The sequence below is a fragment of the Octopus sinensis genome, linkage group LG4 (genome assembly GCF_006345805.1).
Source record: "Octopus sinensis linkage group LG4, ASM634580v1, whole genome shotgun sequence".
Lineage (NCBI taxonomy): Eukaryota > Metazoa > Mollusca > Cephalopoda > Octopoda > Octopodidae > Octopus > Octopus sinensis.
In genome coordinates this window covers 23,402,660-23,417,561 of record NC_043000.1, presented here as the reverse complement: position 1 = coordinate 23,417,561, position 14,902 = coordinate 23,402,660, and the positions used below count along the sequence as shown (strand labels likewise).

The 14,902-nt window shown below is 33.8% G+C and overlaps 1 protein-coding gene across 9 annotated transcripts in view; it reads right to left on the bottom strand.

Annotated features, from left to right (window-relative positions):
* The window catches only part of LOC115210189, a 115,268-nt gene that overhangs the window by 37,048 nt on the left and 63,318 nt on the right, over positions 1-14,902 (bottom strand). The window contains exon 2 of one of the 9 annotated variants that reach the window (XM_029778648.2): positions 7,013-7,085. The exons of 6 other annotated variants lie outside the window; for them this stretch is intronic. Coding sequence is in view for 1 of the 3 variants with exons in the window: in XM_036501910.1 (XP_036357803.1) it covers positions 13-39 (27 nt within the window). In the remaining 2 variants the exon portion in view is untranslated. Of the gene's footprint in view, positions 1-12; positions 202-7,012; positions 7,086-14,902 lie in introns of those variants that run through there. 2 more of the 9 variants (XM_036501910.1, XM_036501911.1) reach the window with 2 other exon arrangements.

Below are 14,902 nucleotides of genomic sequence, written 5' to 3'. Positions count from 1 at the left end.
AACGATATTTACAAAAACAATACCTGAATACCAGTACATTGGACTCTGACAATTTTCTACCGGTGGTTTTTGAACAGGTCAAAGGCTGTTGCTTTAGTGCCTTCACATGGCTATTTATAGCAGTAGTTGATTTCTTTGTTGTAACCGATGTTCACAGAAATTTTCAGCCTAACAGCAAGGACTGCCTAGCAAAGGGACACTGACAATTGTCTGCCTGTCTGCCTGCTTGCCTGACCGGCTGTCTGCCTACATCATTGATTGGCTACATTCCACACTTCTTTTATATAGCAACAAAGGCCAACACTCAGATAAAGTGAATATTTTTCAAATAAGAATATAAATAAAATAACAAATTTTCAGTTCTGTCCTTAAATATTTTTAATAAATGAAAAATTAATTTCGTATCTTTTTTTTTTTTTTAAATAAAATTCTCAATACGAATCAAATTTTAACTGATTGAATTTTAAAGGAAGGGGAGGAGGAAAAAACCTAAGAATTCAATATTGATGCATATTTATTTTCTCCAAAATTAATCTAGAGAATCTGTAGTTCTAGGTTCTAATCTGCAGTTCTAGGTTGATTTTGTAAATAAATCTAGGAGGAATTATATATATATATAAAAGTATATGGGGGGGGGGACTATACAAGGGGAATTTTTGTGTGGCTAGAATTCAAAAGATGCATGACTGCAACATTTCTTGCTTGGTTGCTTTTTTTTTTTCACTGTTAGACGTATTTTCAATTAAATATTTGAATAACATTTGTTTATTTTACTAAGATCTTCCATAATTCCTATCTTAATTAAATACAACTATAAATAATATTTACAAAATGAAAATGACAATACAACTTCATTAAAGAAACCAATCTGATAGGCCAAATTATACTCGTGAATATAAAGGATTATATGATTTAAAGTATTGAAATGTGTGTGGATAAAATTCTGGTTTAATTAAGCAAAAGGGTTAGTTGAAAAAGAATCAGAACGGAAACAAATCCTATTCTGAACATTCTAGTTAGTAGTTGTAAAATTTTTGGACCCACACCATCAATAATGGCAATATAACCAACAAATGCCAAAGAGCAATAACTGTGATCTGGTCATCTATAAAAGATTACGGACTGTAGCAATGGATCACTAAAATAGGAAGAGAGAGAACACTTACTACCTAGTTAGCAGTATATTATTTGACATAGTAGACTAGTCAATAGTTAGAATTGGTATAAGAAGGAAGAGATATAGAGAGTTTTACAATCATACTGAATATATTCTCTCTTTACATAAGGCTAACCTGATACATTAAATTAAATTATATATCGATGCAGGTATGGCTGTGTGGTAAGAAGTTTGCTTTCCAACTTTCAGATTCAGTCCAACTGTGTGACACCTTGGGCAAGTGTCTTTGGTAGACAGAAACTCAAAGTCGATCATATATATATAATCACCATCATTATCATTGAACATCCATTTTACCATGCTGGCAGACAGTTTCAGGAGTTGGCAAGCCAGATGACTGCACCAAGCTCTACTGTCAGTTCTGACATGGTTTCTGCAGCTGGATGCCCTTCCTAATGCCAACCACTTTACAGAATACACTGGGTACTTCTTATGTGGCACCAGCACCAACAAGGATACCAAGTCACTTGCAAGACAAAGACGCTTCAACTGAGGGGCAAGTGGTACTGAGAGAGGTGGCTTTTGTGCCAGGTCAAAAGAGATTAGGAGGTAAGAGAAACAGGTGCCTTACAGTAGGAGATACATGGCTACCTCTGATGGAAGAAGAGAAGAGACAGAGAAAGCAGATGGTGATGAAGATATGTTGGACGGGAGATTGGATAGGGTTAGGGGGCAGGAAAGTTCACGAGAGTGTGAAAGTAGTGGGATATGGTGGGGAGGGGTGTTAAGAAAACGAGTTGTAGAGAGAGACACCCACCAGGAACAAGTTTGTGAGAGTGTAAAAGAAGACCAGGAGATGGAGCGGGGGGGGGGGGCACATAGTGAATGGTGAACACAATCAGGGGGAGGGAAGGGTGTTAGGTAGATGAGTTGCAGGGAAGAGAGGCATAGATAGAAACAACAAGCCTTAAGAGCCTCATGTTTACTTAGATGGACAGTGTGTGTTTGTGCGTGCACGTGCACATGTGCATGAATGCATACATATGTTACTGTTTCCTTGCCTTGACATATTGTTAGTTGTAAACAAGTGATACTGTCGTGCAAGTAGTGTCCTTTGTTCCCAGTCTTCTGTCATGCCTGATCATAGGGAAATATCACCCTGCCTGGAAACAGGTGATGGTTGGTGACAGGCAGAGCATCCACCCATAGAAAATTTGCCTCAATAAATTCCAGCCAACCCATGCAAGCATGGAAAAGTACAGATTAGAATTATGATGATGATTACATGCACACACACACACACACACTCAAACACACCAAGTAGTATCAAAAGTTCCCAGATTAGTTATGTTTAATAAAAAAAATAATAGCTTATTTACCCAAGATTTAACATCATCTCCTTCAAAATAGTCACCTTGTGCAGCAATACACTTGTCCTTGTTTTCCTGCTACTTTTGGAATGCAACCTGGAAGTTGTTTTCCGTAAGTGAGTTGAGGACCTTCTGTGATTCACTCTGGATCTCAGCAACAGTGTTAAAACAGTGACCTTTGAGCTGCATTTTCATCTTGGGGAAGAGATGGAAGTCCACATTTGCTAAATTTGGCAAATAGGGCAGGTGTGGAAGTGATACCATGTTGTTTTTGGTGAGAAACTCACAAGTGAGGAGAGCTTGGCGAAGAATCTAATTCTTCACACTCCACAGACCCAGCAGCTTTCATCGAACGCCCTCCCTCGAATGCTTCAAAACATCGCAGTAGAACTCTCAATGCACAATAACACATTTCCAGGGGTGACACTTGTGCCAGATCTTCTGCTTTTGAAGTGACTGTGCAACTCGAAACATCGTACACAACTCATTGCCTCATCACTGTTAAGCTTGCAGAAGCATGCTCAACATCTCTGTAGCAGACTTCCTAAGTTTAATGCAGAATTTCATGCTGGCTCTTTGTTCCTGTCCATGACAAAATCTTTTTTTTTTTTTTAGTGGAAGCACTCCGTCGGTTACGACGACAAGGGTTCCGGTTGATCCAAATCAACGGAACAGCCTACTCATGAAATTAACGTGTAAGTGGCTGAGCACTCCACAGACACGTGTACCCTTAACGTAGTTCTCAGGGATATTCAGCGTGACACAGAGAGTGACAAGGCCGGCCCTTTGAAATACAGGTACAACAGAAACAGGAAGTAAGAGTGAGAGAAAGTTGTGGTGAAAGAGTACAGCAGGGATCACCACCATCCCTGCCGGAGCCTCGTGGAGCTTTTAGGTGTTTTCGCTCAATAAACACTCACAACGCCCGGTCTGGGAATCGAAACCGCGAGTCCGCTGCCCTAACCACTGGGCCATTGCGCCTCCATGACAAAATCACAGACTATAGCAAACACATGATCACAAAAAAGCCAAATTTCACAACTTGCAAAGTAAACACAGCAATGTCACTTGGCACACTGCCCTATGAAGGTGACTACTAGCTCTTATTGCACATGCAACCATGTGCTGCTATCTGTTGGCTTGCTACAGAACTAGTCCAGGAACTTTTGGATACCACCTTGTGTGTGTGTGTGTGTGATGGTTTTACAATATCTTGAAATAAAAATATTGTGAATGAATGAAAACAAATGAAATATTCTTTTAAAATGATGAATGAATTTGGTTTGATATACAGTGAATGTTGGACAGTGGCATTGTGTGTTGGAAGCCGTCATAAGCAAAAGTAGGCTGAGGTCAGAGAATGCTAGGAAAGATATCTTAGTGAGGTATGCAATTTGTGCATAAATTACTTTAGTAAATTTGTTAAACCAATGTCAATAGAGAAAAAAGAATACTTAAAACCAATAATATATAGATTAGTTTGGCTTTTATATGTATCCTTTTAAAAAAAAAATTCTATATATCTATATTTTTTCCCATAATTTATTGATTCTTTTGATGTATTTGGAAAACTGAGAGGAAAAACTCTTAAACATCTCATATTCCAGTAACATTTTGTTTTAGGTAAATAGTTTGATATTGATATTTGTATCAATTGTAAATGTGTTGTGTTACTATTTTGCTTGTTGAAAACCAGTGAGTTGTGACTATACTGAAGGCACAGCCATTAAATCCCTTAGTCTAATAAAAATAATTTCTCTATATGTTCACTAAGAGTTGAGTTTATTCAAAGAGATCAGGTTTGTTGATAAACAACTGGCTTTATAGCTTTGACTCTCGCCTTATATTTCAATATGTAATATTCGGGTCTTGTTCCTCATTTCCAAAACTATGTTTTCATGTTTTGTTGCTTAGTCCCACATCAACCTTGCTTGAGCATATGTACCAGCAAAAGCCTTCTAGTAATGACCATCATAGTTTTCAAAGCAGTGTATCAAGGACTACTTATAGGTTTTCTTTCCTTTCTTTCTTTTTAGCATGAAAGGATGTGTTATGTGGGAGACTTGGCTGCTATTTTTAGCAAGTCAAAAAGCTATGTAAATGTTCCCTTGTTGGCTGTGTAAGTTTACAACATTTATTTTGGTCTAGATCTTTCTTATATATCCCATAAATAAATTAGAAAAGAAAGAATGACATTTTCATAAATATTTCTAAATTTAATTTTTCTTCACAATGCTCATATTAAACTACCAATCAATCTTTGTCTGATATATAGGCCAGTCAAAGAATGGATTGATTTAAATAAAGCTAACGCAATATAAACAACAGCAATGCTTCATGTAAACAAGTTGATTTTCATTAACTGTAATGATTTTAGATTAAATCAATTGATATAAAGAGTATTAGAAATAATAATAATAATAATGTTAACTGGTTTTTAAGACAAAAGTAGACCAAAGATATAACTTAGAGGAATAAGGAATGATGAAAATCACAAGTGGCTGGAAAGTGAGCAAGCAAAGCTATAGATTTATGATGATGGAAGCTAGCAGAAAAATCAGGTGTGAAACTACCAACAATACTGAAAAGGTTTTAACACAAATACTCAACAACAGTGAATATTATAAAACAAATTTCTTTCTGAATTTTGTGATTTAACAACTTTTTTGCTAAATCACTTCATTCTTTTTGCTAATTTTCACAACACATGTTCTGGTTATTTTATAAATCAATATGGATCTTTTCTCTTCAAAGAAGATACACATGACACCTTCAATTTCCAATCACTTCTGAATTCAGTTTATCCTAAATTCCATTATATCTGCTGGATTTCTTTTTACTCCTTTAGAAAATCATTCCACCATTATGCCCCACCACCACTATCAATTTTCAATATTCCATAGTATTCAGAATATATATCAGTGCAGATGCAGACGAATGAGATGGAAGAGGAACAAGTACAGAAGAAATTCACTTTGTGTTTAAATCCACAATTATTATTATAAAAAATAAATGCTATTCTCTGCCACAACCTACAGTTTCTCATGAGTATGCATTTGTTAGGGCAGTGAAAGGATATATATATATACCAAACATCATGTACATATAATTTTAATGATTATGGTAATGGAGTTTTAGAAAGGATTCTATCAAAATACTACAAGCAAATGAAATATAAACACTCGCAGAAGTGACAAGTGTATTCATAATATTGTTTATCTAGTTAATAATACATAAATTTAGAGAGGAAGTTTGTACAAGCTAAAAGTAAAAGAAAAACTAGGAGAAAGCAAGTTAAAATAAGCCTACATACAGTATACTACTGTTAGAAATACGTTGCTAGCAAATTACAACCACTGTTGACATAATGGAAGATAGAATTTCTTAAGTATAATAAATTTTAGATTAACAAAACTAACTATGTTAACAAGATGTACAAAAATGTGAAATTTGCAAGAAAGAATTAAATTTTATTTGGTTTCGTGGAAATGAAAATACAAGATATATACTAACATAACTTAGTGTAAATAAAAAAAATTTTTAATCATTGATATGTTAAAGAAATTTCCATTTTTGTACAATTATTTTTAAAATACATGCAGACAACATCAATTCTATATTAAATATGTAATAATATTGACAGACTTATTTTAGACAACTTTATATATAACAATGTTCATAAACAACTTGTCTTTTATTCTGTGTCCATAGAAGATGCAGTTTTGCAAACTATTGGTTATATATATATATATATATATATATATATTATATATATATATATATATATATATATCACCGTGACCGACCAGGCTATCAGATGTTGCTACACATCGCTGGTCACAATGCGCTTAACATTGTTTTAGCCTTCAAATGACACCACTCCACTGGCTAAGCGAGCAGGCCAATGTGTGTGTGTGTGTGTGTAGTTATTACATCAATAATGCTTCCTCTAAGTGTTTAGAGTTTGAATAAAGGAATTATTTTATAAGATATGAAACATCAAAAATGAACTACATTAATCTAAAAAAATCTCATGATAAACTCTAAAGATGAGGCTTAACCAAGAAAACTGTACATCAGTAATCAAACTAATAAAATTATATTTTGCTCAAAATAGTATTGATGTTATTAATTTGTACTGATTGCATCACTATTGTTTGAATAGCTAATGAGATGATTATACTTGTGATCATTTAGGAAATTGTATAATGAATTATATGATGATAAACTTGTTTTGAAAGATATGAAATGATTTGTATTTGGTAGAACAAAAGCATTATTTTAATTGAAAGTATTATTTATAAATAAGAGCATTATTGAGATTAAGCCATTTTCCATGCGCTGAAGATATAGACAAATGTCACTATAAGACAACACAATATTTGGAGCTGATGGTAAGAGGGATAAAGAAGATATGTCCTTAACAGAATCTAAAACACATACACTATTATATATCACAAATAAAGGCTTCAACATACAATACACAGTCATATAAAACTAATATTCAGTAACATTAACAACTCACTTATAAAAAGAAAGGTCCATCTTCCAGGTATCGCCAATCAAATAATACCATACAAAATAACAGCAATTTCATTCTGAAATAAGCATAAAGGGAACACTAAAGCTTTCTCAACAGTAATTGAAGCAAATTGTGAGCATATCTAGATCAATATCCTATGTGGGAATAACAGGCAAACTATTAATACCACCATATGGAATTATTTGGAAAAAATATGAAATAATACAAAACAGAACATTTCAGATAATTTTTGGTCACCAAAGGTGCAAGACAAGGATCTGGAATCATCATTTAAAAGACACTAAAAATCTAAGAATTTGTTCGAAGTCAATGGGTATCAGTGTGGCTTTGAATTCAGTAATATAAGCTGTGGTTAAATCTTAAAGTGAATCCTTATTAATAGTAAGTGTCTTGATTTATGGCCATCAAATATGAATTTCAGTTATTGCAATAGCTTTTACTTGTTTCAGTCACCAGACTGCAGTGCTGCAGGGGCACCTCTATGAAAAATTTTCAATCTAACAAATTGACCCCAGTACCTTTTTTTTTCTCTTTTCAAAGCTTGGCACTTATTCTATTGGTCTCTTTTTTCTTTTTCTTTTTGCCAAATCATTAGGTTACAAACAAACCAACACAAGTTGTCAAACAGTGGTGGAGGACAAACACACATGCATATATACATAGGCCCTTTCACTTTCCGTCTACCAAATCCACTCACAAGACTTTGGTCATCAGGAGGCTAAAAAGGAAGGTACTTGCCCAAGGTACCACCATGTGGTTGAAAAGCAAACTTCTTACTACACAGCTATGCTTGCACCTAACATTAAAAAAAAAAGTCAGGTTCTTTTGTAAGAAACAGTAAATACTCGGTTATAATAGTATTATTAACCTTCATTTTGTCTTTACAAGGGCAAATCTATTTTTAAACATTAACCCTTCTACCAACAAATATAAATCTGAGCATTTAGTGATTCAATAGTTAACATTTTGAAAAGAATAAAATTATGTTAACGCTCTTAAGGTTGATATGCTTGGAGTTACCTCTAAACATTTTCATTGCTTATGTAATTAAACATTTTCATTGCTTATGTAATGTTTTTCAAATATTCCAACCATTAAAAATGGTTCTACCTATTTAACTACACAATCTGTTTGTTTTGTTTTGTTTTTTTCTTCTTTTTTCTTAGTTATCAGTGACAGAAGCAGCTATTGTAATGAATATTACTTAGCACATCCAACATGTTTTGGATGTGCTGCATAGAATGCTGCAGACTACAGTCAGCATCCTGAGAAAACATCTTGTGTAGATGGTAAATGCTAAAAAGCAGATATTATATCGGTTGACAAAATTTTATCAGCACCAGGGGATGGCACTGTTGCCTCACATATTAGGTTGGATGTGCTGATTAATATTTGTTACAAAGCTACTTCTGTTGCTAATAGCTAATTCATACACAGCCCACCAGCTTTTTGTGACATTGCTGACTGTTTAGTCAGTTAAACTATATCCATTTGATTGATTTTTCAATCTTAATAAAAGAAGATAAATTTGCAGCCTTTAGTTGGCCTTCTTACTCTCACATTTTCAATTCTGATACACATTGATGTTAGAAAATAAGACATTTTCCCAAGTTAACACAAATGACATCTCTAATAAGGAGTGTTCTGAACACAGAATCCACTCTAGATTCCTCACTCACCATGCAGGTTATAATTTGATAGTATCCCTTACAAATAAATTATATTCACTAGACCTCTACCGTAATTATCATTACCAACAACAATACCACTTTAATATCTTGCTTCTTTTTTTTTTTTAACCTCTTGTGCTCTCTCAAGCATATTGCTTTAATTTTGTATGCCATCTCATGTAATTTTCTCATCACTTTTTGGTAAACAGTGAAGTCTATGCTTCACTGAGAAAGTCTGATAAGAGGGAAATGTGCAGAATACCTTCCTATGGATACTAAGTTGTTAAGCTAATGCTGTCTTTTCTTCACTGCATAATTATTTCAAACTGGATTTTCAATACATTAAATGTACTAACAATAATTCATAACCTGTGTGGCAAAACTTCCTTGTGAGCACTGTGAAGCTCATGAAAGAATGGTAAATACAGGGGAAAGGAGAAGACTGTGGAGGTGCTGAGTATTTAAAGGAATTAAGATTTTTCTTGGAAATTATTTAAACCAGGTATAATATTTTTATTTTAAACACAGCTTCAAAAACATAAATAAGAATTTTGTTACATTGACGATCAGAAACATAACTGATGATGTGCCAAGATCAAATATAATTTCATTACATAAATCCTCATCTTTAGAAAATTCCATGAAAAAACTGACATAGGAATAGGTAACATTAATCCACACAAATATCTAAAATGAGGCATGTGCTTGATACGATAATATAAAAAAACACTAAACCATTGAGCAAAATTAATTTTTGCTTGATTAAAATAACAAAGAGAAGATGTTTGTAAAATACCATTCAGTCAAAGAGAGACTGGAGCAATTAAAAGTTGAAAAGCATTGTGATAAAACAAGCTTAGCAATTGTTTTTCATAATGATGACATCTCTGAGCAAATTAACCTCAGTCGTTTATTTTTTAGGTTAAAATTGCATTGCAGTATCAGTGGTGTGTGTATGTGTGTTACTGTGGCAAGCAGTTTTCACCAAATCTACACAGTAACAATTTACTGTATTTCTGTCTGATGAAATTTTAGGCCACCTTGATATTGACATTTTTCTGTTATTTACTGTTTTAATTTACTTTTAAAAAGAACACCAGTGAATGGGTGGGTGGGTGAATGAGTGAGAGAATGTATCCTTGTGTTTGTCTTTTGTTGAAGATGATCAAGACTCAAGAATGGCTTGTATATTTGGTTTGATCTGGTAGGTATGTTACACACGTACGCACGCAAACACACAATGTCTCATAGTGATGGGATACATTTAAACACAAGTAATTTGGACTGGAACAAGTATGTTTATAATGGAAAGTGTATAATACAAAATCTGTGACCAGCAGTCCTACCATTATGAGGCACCATATGTATGTGTGTGTGTGCATTTATAGAATCTAGTAATGATGGAACTAGTGGCCACAGTTATATATTAAAATTATAAGTTTAAAAATTTTAAAAGATAAATCATAACAATAACAAAATTTAATAATCAAGTCTACAGTTTGGGTAATGTCAGTGTGCATGCACGACAGAGTGTAAAAGATTTAAGAGGAAAACTGTGTATAAGAGGCATCAGATGTTGTGTGCAAGAGAGAAGGCTGTGCTGGTTTCGTCATGTGATGTATATGGATGAGGACAGTGTGGTAATAATTACTGTTATTATTACTACTCACAGTTATTGCCATCATCTTGCCAGCCAGTCAAAAATGAGGCTTTGGAATGATATTTAAACATGGCTAACTCTTGATCAGCAAGGTTCACGACTAAAACTAATGACAGATACCCTTGTTCTTAGAAGAGTAAAGCCTATTTGCACCCAATTATTTTCAGTCTTCTATATTCAACAATCTCACCAGTTTGATAAAGCAGAATTACTGCAATTTATTCTTCTAAGAACGAGGGTATGGTATATGTCAATTGTTTTAGTCGTGAACCTTGCTGATCAAGAGTTAGCCATGTTTAAATATCATTCCAAAGCCTTGTTTTCGGCTGGCTGGTGAGATGATGGAAATAACTGTGAGTAGTAATAATAACAGTAATTATTACCACATTCTCCCCTGCTGAAGAATCTGAGTACCACACAGCGAGTTCATAAAGTTCTTAGTCATTAAAATGTGTGTGCGTGTGTGAGTAGTAAATGTAACTAGGGAATGGCAGGAATAATATAGGGTATTACAGAATTTTGGATAGTTCACACCTCAACAATCTCACCAGTTCAATAACCAGAATTACTACAGACAGCTGCATAAAGTGCTGAGCTCTAATTGTGGTGGGTACCTGTGGAAGGGGTGGACCCAGGAAGACATGGGACAAAGTGGTGAGAAAGGATCTTCAGATGCTGGGCTACACCAAGGAAATGATAAAGGACTGGGAGATGTGGTGATTTGCCATACTTGATAAGATGCATCAAATAAAATTGTTTTCTTCTACACAGGCTTGTCCTTTCAGGAAAGGAGCCACTTAAAATGCACCCACACTAGTTCCATTTAAAAAGTACCCGTGCCACTTAAAAATCACCTGTTGCTGGTTCTGCATTAACACACCCATGCCAGGGGCGCATAAAAAGCATCCAACACTTAAGTGGTTGGCATCCATCCGTAGAAACCATGCCACAACAGACAGTTGGAGTCTAGACAGCTCCCTGCTACCCAGTTCCATGTCAAACCATCCAACCCATGCCAGCATGAAGAGTGGACATTAAATGATGAGGAGATGATGATGATGAATACTTGACTCAAGTATTTTACTAGCATACTGTTGCTAATAAATTAAATGAGTCTAACTCCAATATCACCTTTCAGATAAACACATTTTAAAGTTGGTGTGGAATTTAAAATTTTTTCTTGTAATACACAACTAATTAAATTTATATGCACATTATCAAAAAATATAATGTATGGGCAGTCAATAATTTCAATAAATAGGAAATATATAAAATACAAATAATAATTCACAGGGTGCATGCAAAACACCAAGAATCCAGAAAATAATGCAACCACTAATTCTCAATGTCCTCTGGCAGATTGAAATATGAATATGCTGAGTACTGTTGTATTTCATCATTAGAGAATGGTGGCAAAAATACAACAGCAATCAGCATGTTTGCATATCTCTTCATTCCCTGTCTGCCAGAACAGACTGGGAATGAAGAGATATGTCACTGTGTAGAAAACACTAAGTTATATGACTCTTCTGTGGTTTCTAGGTCTTGCAACCAACTGTTTGTAGAAAATATGGAACTTTCTGGTATTGCGATCTTTTGGCAAAGGGATCCATCATCGTTTTCCCCTTCACCTTTGAAATACCAATTTGACCAGGGTACTGCTTCTTTTAAAACTATTTTCTTCTTCTTTATTATATTGATGCTTTGGTTACTTGGTTCCATCAAAATAGGCTCACTTATCAAGATACTGACTGTTGTGAATTTGTGATTGAAATGTTGACTTGTTCCTTGTCAAAAATCATACCATTTATTTTCTCTTCTTTACAGCACAATCAACAATGTTATAGAACAATTCTGGAGTGGGAATTTCAGAATTTTTGTTTTATATGTTCTCATTAAATTATGTACACTGTCATTATCACTATGGTTTCATTTAAAAAAAAAATGAATAATATCCTTTGTGCTCCTGGCATTAGAATTCAAAAACTTAATGAACAAGCTTCTAACAGTCCAGTTGTGAACTGAAATGAACTGTTGGGAACTGCTGTGTATCACAGAATATGATAAAATTTTCTAATAGTTGTAACTCTCACTAATATCTAACAAAATTACTTTAGAGATACAATTGTTCATACTTTTAGTATTTTGAAAACTAAAGGTCATTGAGATATGATGCTTTTACTGAAAGAAACTAGAGAATTTAGATATCTACAATACACACATGGTGGACTTAACGACTTTTTTAGGAGAAAAGACTATTCAGATTATTAGCAACAAAATACAAATATAAATTCAGTTTTCATACAACTATTAACTCCTTACTTAATAGCGCTTGATTACAAATGACATTTACAGAAACAAAAGGTTCATAGATATTACCACACATATACAATACGAGAATAACCTACAACGAAATTTATCAGTTATAGTGGGATCCCTAATAAAGCTTGCTAAATAGCCTGAAAGTAGTCATTAACAATGCTATTTGATATAAAGCAAAATAGAAATGAAGAGATCTGAAACTGGTTCAATTTTATATTTCTAAAACAGTAAAGATTATTTGGGTTTTTAGATTAGTTTCATCAATGTGAATAAGAAAGCATTTGAATTTTTTCGTGGTTTACTTAAAACAAAAATATAAGTCTGATATTTCTATTTATCTAGCTTGAGTTGTTGATTTGGGAAATTTCAAAATGAATAATTATATATGAAAAATGAGGTTACAGTGAAAACAAAAAATTGCTTATTGAGTTATCAAGAGCATGGAAATAAGTCAAAATAGAAAATAAAACAGGCACTATAATGAAGACTTATTAGGTAACAAATATTTCAAATGGACCTGTTCAAAGTATAAATTTATCCAATGCAAAGTGTTTTCTTTTGTTTCAATAATCAATAACAAACTTTCCCACCAGCCTATATACCATATTTACTTGTGTAAAAGTTGCTTACTCACACATATTAGGGGAAAGGCTGGTACAAAACTTTTATAATCAAAATCTACATGAGAGATGAGGCAAAGGCCAAGGTGCTTTTAAAATTACGCAACATATCTACTGTTAGCTATTAGTGCAATTAGATAAATGAGCTGTCATGTAGAATACAATGACAAAAGAAAATGTAAACATGATTATGGAATAGCTGCTATATGCAAAATACATAACCACGAACTATTATAATAGTAAAGAAGTTAAAGGAAATTCAATTCCGGCACCAAAGTAGATTTAAGGTGAAGCATAATTATGAAATTATCTCAATAGCAAAATTATATTTACTTGTGTACAATGCAAGAAAAGTAAAATAAAATACGAAGATAAAAATTGGGAGGGAGGGTAGCATTAACTCAAGCGTAAAGAAGAGGATAAAGTATATAACTGATAATTAGATACAAAATATGGCAAAGTCACATTATATTAATTACAACTTAAAAACCATCAAAGCCAAGTTCTTCATCATCAATGATACCAAAGAGTTCCTCATATTCCAGCTGTGTCAGCTTTTTGTCTGCATCCTATAATGGTGGTACTTTCTCTTTTTCATCTTGCAGTTCTTGGCTCCTCTTTTTCATCTTGCAGTTCTTGGCTATCTGAAATTCATCTTCAGTCATATCTATCCTTACTATTTGATATTCCTGTCCTCAAGAAACAATCATTTAGGCTGGAATATCATCCTGCACATTCTTTACTCAAAATGCTACAAAAGACAAGCTTGGTTTCTTGAGGTTGCCACTTTTAGTCAGTTCTCTTTGATATGCAAACATCCGTGTCATCTACATTTGATGTATCATATCCTTCAATACCTTATTCAGTACCACATCCAAAAGTTGCAGCAAACATGTGAGGCCATTTTGTATCATGGTTTGAGCTTTATTCTGTGACTTAAACCCGCTCTTTTACCTTTTCTGTCTTGAGTGGATGGAAACAGTCTAATCTCTCGACATGGTTTCTTCTTTAGACATTTCCTGATTTTGTTTCATGTTTGGTTGAGCCACACTACAACTCCATCTTCATCCATCCAGCCCTTAGGAAAATGGTAAACTCCAAACAAAAAAAACATCAGTTTCCAGACCCTCCATCCAGTTTCAATAGTGAGTATTCAACTAAACTACCAACTCATTGTATAAGTATGTAAGTGACAGAGTATTCCACAAACACAATGTCCATAACATAATTCACATGCCAAATCAGCAATTTACAGTTTATGTAGTAAGCTTAACCCTTTGAGTAACTGTACCAGTAATCCATTTTTGCTACAGTTCTGTCAATCCAATTTCAATCACAAAGCCTGGGCTGACACAAGGTTATGGTGGAAAACTTGTCCAAGATGCTACACAGTGTGAAATGAAGTTGATAACCAGTTGGCTGTTTCTGTACCCTGTACATGTGTGTAATGTAAATATATTAATTTTGGGATTGTGACTATAAAGGAATTTCAAGAAGTAACAGAACATTTACTGATGGTAGGACATTCAATATATTCATCATAAAATCAGTTTTGACTGGGATTTCAAGTTTTGTCTGATAGCTTATTCAATCAACTTGA